A 7,603-nucleotide genomic window follows, 5' to 3' on the forward strand; every position below is an offset into this window, starting at 1 on the left:
TAAATGGTCAGTCACTGACTATACTGTATATAATGCCTTGCGCATTGCATCACACTTCACTTTTAGTGTTACACTTCTATCTATAAGCAGAGGCGGCGAGCCCACTCTAACCAGTCATCCCTCTCGCTGCTGAATGAATTATATTTTATTATTAAAAATAAAATGATTTCTATATATCTCAATCAAAGGTTATTAAGCCTAACCCTAAGTAAACTAATTACATATACATTTTCAAAAGGAATCCCTACATCTTTATGGAAGCAGATTAGTGCCACCAGGATTTGAATTTGAAATGCAAAGTGAAATAGGATTTGAATTTGCAATGCCACAGAAAACAAGATTTAAATTTGAAAAAACTAAAGTGATTACATTTTCAATAGTTGCTACAATTCGCTGTCTGAAATTCAACCGGCTGCAATTTGCTGTCTAAAATTCACCGTCTGTGCCACCAGGCAGAACACCCAGCCAATCGCAGTTATACTTTCTTAGTCATGTGACATCACCTACTAAGAAAGCGTAACTGGATTAACTGGCTGTCTGGTTCTGACCTGAAGTAACCCTGCCTGCTGGCACAGACGATGAATTTTAGTCAACGAATTGTAGCCGGCTGAATTTCCGACAGCAAATTGTAGCCAGTTGAATTATTAACATTGAAAAGTTACACTGAAATACAACTATTGAAAATGTGATCACTTAACATTTCAAATTCAGATGCAGAATGCAGTTTAAGGGACATACTCTAAATGGACTCCAGTGTGGAATAATTCAGTACGTAATGTCTTTCTCCATATTTAGGTGAATTCAATGTTAAAGCACCTTGATCTTTCATGGAATGGTTTTGGGAACGAGGGGGCCCTCGCAATGGGCGAAGCCCTGAAATTCAACAACACCCTGGTGCACCTCAACCTCAACAACAACCGCATCACCAATGAGGGTGTCAGCATGCTCTGCATAGGTCTTGAGTACAACAAAACACTCCGGGTTTTGATGGTGACTAAATCAATGACTCAGCATACACTCTGTGCTGTCTTACGTGAAATCATATTTGTAATTACTCACTCCTGCAGCTAGCTTACAATTCACTAACCGTAAAGGGAGCACTGTCCTTGGTCAATACAGTGAAGAAAACGCCTAAAAGTGCCCTGGAAGAGATTGATATATGTGTAAGTCCATAATTTTCACATGCATTCAACTCTAAAAGTATCACTAGTGAATGAATGCATTATTTTAGAATTTCTACCTCAATCGTTTTGACTTTTCTTTTATCTGAGCAGAATGTGTTGGTCAATGAAAACTTTTTACATCTCCTGGAGGTGGCATCCAAAGACCATCCGAATTTGGATGTACAGTACGGGGGGGTTGGAGGTTTTATTGGCAAGAAAACACTCAAACCGATCGATCCAATGAAAGTCATCCAGGTTAGTTTTCATTCCGAGTGAAAACTTTTAAACTATATCCAGTGTCTTTCATCATTTGAAGACGTCAACTCCTTAGTCTATGAAATCATCCTGTTGTTGTGAAACAGTATTTGTTCTTGCAGTGATAGGCCTGCTACTACCACCAGTACCACTAACACGAAAGTCCTGAAGTGGGTGGTCAGTACATAAATCGTAGTACGCATTGGAGCAGTATGACAGCAATAAGGCTTCTCATAAAACTGGCATTGAATTGCAGTTAGGGACATAAAAATTTCTTACCAGGGAGCAATTTGGCAATGCTGCTCCTATGGAAATATGAGAGACACGGACAAGGGAATAGTACTGTACGCTGAGTAAAACTGCAAAACTTAATCTCAAAAATGATGATGGCTTTAAATAAATAACAATTACACGTGAAACAAAATAGAAAGAAACAAATAATGTGTTTGGGGACTTTTGGGGCTCCATGTATTCCATCAGTCAGGCTTACTTATATTTCTTTTGTATTTATTGAAGGACTATCTGGATCGACGCAAGCTACGTTTGTGGGATTTCTTCCGAAATATTGACAAAGATGCCACCATGCAAGTTCCTGTGGTTGACTTCAGGAACGCAGTACAGGTTTGAACAATCATAGGTCATTTTTTGCAGAATGTACTTTTATCTTTGGCACTCCAAATCTAATTCTTGCCTCTTCCTAAATTCACTGATTGATTAACAAAATCATTCATTGAGGAATTAAAGAATAAGGCCCTATTTTGCAACACAAAAACATGAAATGGATCTTTCCCAAGCTCTAAAACAAGCAAGTACCAACAATAACAATAGGTTATAACAAAAGACAGTCTTATACAGTACATCAACTCTTTCCTTTGATATTTTAACAGCAATCAAGCATTCCCTTGGATCGATTCCAGATTGAAGTGCTTATCCAGAGGCTTGATCGCAACAGGACAGGAATTGTGGACTACAGGTGACTATTATATATCCCATAATCTTTGGTTATATTTCCCCGTATGTCCTCGCGCCTCTCAGTTTATTAGTTTAAAGTTTGGGTTCCGACAATCCTCTTGTCAAACACTGGTTTTATGATTGTTTGACTGATTGTATAATGCTGTCAAACTGTTTAGTTTACAACGTTGTTACGTTATATATACATTCATATATGTTTCTTTATGGCACAATTTTTTTTCTCCGCAAGAATATTGAATGGTAGATTCTAGTTGGGGTTACTTGACTCTCTCCACTAAATAAAGACATTTTAGAATGATAGTTGTTGTTATTATTTTGTTCTTAATATTTATCTTGATCCTGATGATAGTGTACCGTGACAGTGGTTAGGAATCGCTGTTGTAAAAGACTGAGATAATGTGCCACATCTTATTCGGGGTCCACCACCAGCGAGTCTCTATGACTCTCTGGTAAAACTTCAAAGTACAAAATGGGTACATATGTTGGGAGAGTGGAAATTCCTAAAGTACATGGTAAAATACTGCCTGATGCACTCATGCAGGGGACTGGTGGATACTAGGAAGCAGATGATGCAGAATCACCGTCAACAGCTGCGCAAGGTCGCATCCCGTCAAAAGAATGAGAAGCATAAGAGCGACCGTATCCTCGAGACATTCCAGAGCGCCGTGGATGCGATGACACCGCAGGGCTCCACGGTCATATCTCCAGGGGACGCCAGAGAAGAGTCAGCTGGGCCCCATCGCTTCTCCGCAACTCTTTCCAGCTCTTGGCACCGCACTGTGATGTCAAACAGTGGCCGATACACAATCTCCAACCGCAGCAGTGACCACGTTCACCTGCCCATGTTGGCAGGCCCCACGCCTCCCTGTATCACCAAGTCTCCACATTTGTACTCACGGTCCCAACCCAACTTGGTGACTACTTCTCCTCTGTCTGCCCAAGGGAGGTCCATCGCTGTACGGACCGTAAAGTCCAATCTGGAGGTGGGCCACAACAAGGTTAAGCAACCCACAGTGAGCCACCTGACCAGGTCCAGACCTGCTCTTGATACCACACAGCTCAGGAATAAAGCCAAGAAAGGGAAGAAAGCTAAAGCAGGGAAATTTGAGAAGAACTCAAAGAATATAAAAACATTGAAAAAAAACAACTAAACAGATATAGTAGGTTTCAATGTTGGTGCAATTTATTTGCCTTGATGAGTAGAGGCTTTTTTTTTTTTTTTTTTTTAAATTAACAAACGGGTCGAAATTATTCCGTTTCATGGTTTATCTCAAATGAGTCCGTGGTGCAAAACAAATAGTAGGTTTTGGAAATTACAAACACTTTGTGTCAGTACTTAAGTAAACTTTTTGGGATATCTGTGATTTACTTGAATGCTTATATTTCTTACAATTTTTTACTTTCACTTCTAAAATTTCAAAACAGCTATCCGTACTTTCAACTACTTGTTACTTTTTTCATCCTCCTTGGCCGACATAGAGGGAAGTACTGTAAAGTCAACAGCGGTTGAGACCTTGATTTATTGAAATGTGTTTTCATAAGGCAGGAGGGACAACAGTGACAGAGGAACGTGAAGCAGGGATCATTATGACTGCTCAATAAATTTGGAATAAACCTATTTCCCATTTCACGTTATTTAAAACGTTTGTTGAATGCTATGAGAAATGTTGGCAAATATGTTGCCTTGTGCCAGCCAGCTTCTAGCATTAAAAAAATCTATAAAATCACATACAGGTTAAGTGTATTTGTTGTCTTGTTATTATTAGCTAATTAAGCTTTTTTGTTGGGAGTAGTTTTTGACATCAAGCCTGTGGTAATATATTGTTTTAATTGCAATAAAGCCTTTTTGGTCACATGCAGTCAAACAACTGACCAAGTTTAGTCTTGTTTTTAAGTCCATTAATGATGATAATCACGGCTCTGTAAACCTGAATGAGTACAAGGCTCTTCAGTGGTGCCAACAATACGAGTTTAATTCGTTCCATGACCACACTTCAAAATTTATATGCAGTAATAACAATTGGTCTTGACATTGCCTGCAAATGAGGAAAATCCTGCTACAAAACATGTATCTAATATTATTTTTCTGTAGGGTCTATTAGCATTTTGGCAAACAAGCCAAAATGGTGCATTATTGCCTACAACTAATATTGTCCTCCCACTTTAAGGAAACCAATGTGAATTGATAGTTGTCAAATGTTGTGACATGAGCTGCTGTTGTCTGGTGGGAATCTGAAGCACACGTGAATCTCAAAATTTTTCTCAAGACAAAAACAATCGTATCCCTTATCACAAAAAGCCAAGTTAAGGCACTCGTATCTCAAGGCACTAATGTATTTAAGCTTTCCTGTAGTTCTTATTAATTCTCTGTGTGATGCCCAGGATATAGTCGAGCTTTAGGCTCCATTCTCTGATGCAACCGTCAAGTTCCCATAAAACAGTTTCCTTCTACTATTACTCCTTATTAAAATCAAATAGTTCAGTCACCCTATCTAACTTGTACTCAATGAGAAGGATCATGTGCAGACAAAGCATTTTCTTGGGAAATCTGTCAGGTGTTGGGCACACCCAACCATAGGTACTATGAATTCTGATGCCTGCAGATCACTTCACTCTTATGCCCTCAAATAATTAAGTTCTTGTTTGCTGAAGATAACGTCGTTACATTTTTGACTTGTATCTGCGCAAACAATGCTGTGAATTTGGACAGGTGGACCATCTTCTAAGATGTTTAAGGGGGCTATATAAGCATAGGTTTGCCCCACTGTATCATTACCCATCTGACTGTTGCAGAATGATTGCCCTTCTGTATGCCTTTGCTCTAGTTGAGGCCACGCTAGCCTGGGGGGTAAGTGCATGACATTTTTTTTTTGTATATTTTTGCCTCCAACCACACAATATCGCTCTGTTTCAGGGTTTGAACCAATGGCGTGAACTAAGTGCAAATCCTGAGGCTGGAAGTGGGGGTGCAGACTCTTGCACTTGCGATGCCTTCTTGCCAAGTTCTACCTTTCCAGTCGCGGATTTAGTAGTAGTGGAGCAAGCAGCTGTGGAGATCTCCCACAAGCTGGATCTGGAGATGGGCAAGGTAATCCATTGCGATGGAAATACGGCACTCCGCGGATAACGAAGATTTTTAAATGATGGGTTTTTACCGTATCCTGACTTACTGTAATGGCTCCAAATGTGGGACAGGAGAACCACAATTGCCGTTGCACTTTCTTCCCTTTAACTGAACAGTACAAGAAGACTAAAACACTGAACACAATGAGTAGCTCCTTTGTAAAGTATAATTTTGTAAAGAGCACCTGACAAAAAGACTACTCCTAAATTTCAGATTGAGGACTATGAGAGTAAGATGGCAGAATATGCAGAAAAGATCATTGAGCTGACGAGAGAAATTGAGATACTGGAAAAGAACCCTGATGACAGCAATGATCCCACTTTGGAGAGCATTGAGGTGAAGATTAAACAAGTGGAGGCTCTAATTCAGGAGCTGCAGCTTTCATTCAAAAGCTCCACCATCATCTTCCAGTCTCTTCATCAAGAAGTAAGTCCTCAAATGTGTAAGACCCCGGAGGGAGTGATTGGTGAGCTCTGGCTGGACTTGATTCTTCTTCTTCTTCTCCTTTTCTTTCTTCAGATCACAGTTATGGTGAAGACCCTTGACCAGCTGGAGAACACCCATGACAAGCATTTGGTCCTGCAGACCCGCCGAGAGTACATCAAAATCCAAATGGAGCTAGAAGAGTGTGAGAGACGCCACCAAGAGATATTTAACCCCAACATTGGTAAGTTCTACCTCACATTTTATCGACTCCAGTGTGTGTAAATGAATTTAACTCCACGTTTCTCTCTCTTGGTGAAGGTTCCTGCGATCATACAGGTATCATCAGGGTCAGCAAGCCTATTGTGAGTCAACTTAATGCCCATCTGAGCACCTCTTCTGTATATGGAGGCTGGGGCAAAGATACAAGGCCAATTCGTGATAGGGACTCTATGTACTGGTTCTCTGGGGACTCCTCTGTGTACATTGATGATATTAGGTTCTACACAAATTACAAAAATCTGGTTTTAAGAAACCCTTTCCTGCATCACACCATATCAAGTGCGTGGCATGGTCTTGGCAGCAATTATATAGTTCGTGACAACACACTGTATTATCAAAACTACAATCCATTTGGGCTGGCTAAATATAATTTTACAAGCATGAGTTATGAATCCAGGGTGATTCCTGCGGCAAGCTCGACCTTTTCTTACGCCAACTACGCTTATCAGATCTTTGATTTTGCTTCCGACGAGAACGGCCTTTGGGTGACGTATGCCACGGATGAGTCAGACGGCAAGATGGTCCTTGCGAAAATAAACGAAGAGTCTTTTGGGATTGAGGAAATGTGGCAGACCAGTGTCTACAAACCAGGCATTAACAACATTTTCATGGTGTGTGGTGTTCTTTATGCTGTCAGGACAGTTGACATTCAAAATGAGGAGATATTTTTCACGTTTGACACTAAAACCAAACAAGAGAAGTATATTAGTATAACTTTCGAGCGTTTCCAGGATAAGTATTCTAACCTGGACTACAATCCAACGGATCAGAAGCTTTACATGTACAGTAATGGCTACTATGTTAACTACCATCTGTGGTTCAACCACACAGCTAAGGCAACAGTGGAACCCCCTTTGGCTTTAACCAAAATCTCACATGTAAATGACCTATCAGAATGATCACGCTGTTTTTCCTCACTTTTTGTCTCATTTAATCAAGTATCCCTTTATGTTTGGCTGCTAATAAATTCACTCACGCAACAGTCGTGTGTGTCTTCTTGTGTTGTTCCATTATTGAAATACATTGGGCTGATGTGAAAATAGTGAATAATAATATCCAGCTGTATACATATACACTGTATGAGGGTGCTTTTATATTTTCCAGAACCTCCATCCATACATTTTCTGTAGAGCTTGTCCTCATTAAGTTGTAGGTGACTCTATCAGCTAATTTTGGTGAGAAACAAGGGTGCATCCATGCCAGGCCTTTCATGGAAAAGGTTAAAAAAAAAGGAAACGTGTTTTTGTCAAATATTTGATAATTATTTAAATGGTAAACTAATTTATGTTCATTTTTACATGATACCATAAATCGTTTAAGTAACCAATTGTTTGACATTATAAAAATATGTCTATATAGCTAAAACTGTCTTGCCATTTTTTAT

At 39.7% G+C, this 7,603-nt stretch overlaps 2 protein-coding genes across 3 annotated transcripts in view; both read left to right on the forward strand.

Moving 5' to 3' along the window:
• Positions 1-4,117, forward strand: part of LOC133513208 (leucine-rich repeat-containing protein 74A) — a 12,960-nt gene extending 8,843 nt beyond the window's left edge. For both annotated transcript variants that reach the window (XM_061843750.1, XM_061843748.1), the window contains 6 exons: positions 796-990; positions 1,068-1,163; positions 1,275-1,418; positions 1,935-2,039; positions 2,306-2,391; positions 2,932-4,117. In XM_061843750.1, coding sequence (XP_061699734.1) covers positions 796-990; positions 1,068-1,163; positions 1,275-1,418; positions 1,935-2,039; positions 2,306-2,391; positions 2,932-3,541 — 1,236 coding nt within the window. In that variant the 3' untranslated portion in view covers positions 3,542-4,117. The remainder of the gene's footprint in view (positions 1-795; positions 991-1,067; positions 1,164-1,274; positions 1,419-1,934; positions 2,040-2,305; positions 2,392-2,931) is intronic.
• A 1,067-nt stretch (positions 4,118-5,184) lies between these two features.
• olfm4.1 (olfactomedin 4, tandem duplicate 1) lies at positions 5,185-7,118 on the forward strand. The gene is made up of 5 exons (XM_061844358.1): positions 5,185-5,238; positions 5,305-5,478; positions 5,728-5,940; positions 6,034-6,181; positions 6,259-7,118. The coding sequence occupies exons 1-5, from the start codon at positions 5,185-5,187 to the stop codon at positions 7,116-7,118; spliced, it is 1,449 nt and encodes a 482-aa protein (XP_061700342.1).
• Positions 7,119-7,603: the final 485 nt, after the last annotated feature.

This window comes from Syngnathoides biaculeatus, chromosome 15 (assembly GCF_019802595.1).
Source record: "Syngnathoides biaculeatus isolate LvHL_M chromosome 15, ASM1980259v1, whole genome shotgun sequence".
NCBI classification, from domain to species: domain Eukaryota; kingdom Metazoa; phylum Chordata; class Actinopteri; order Syngnathiformes; family Syngnathidae; genus Syngnathoides; species Syngnathoides biaculeatus.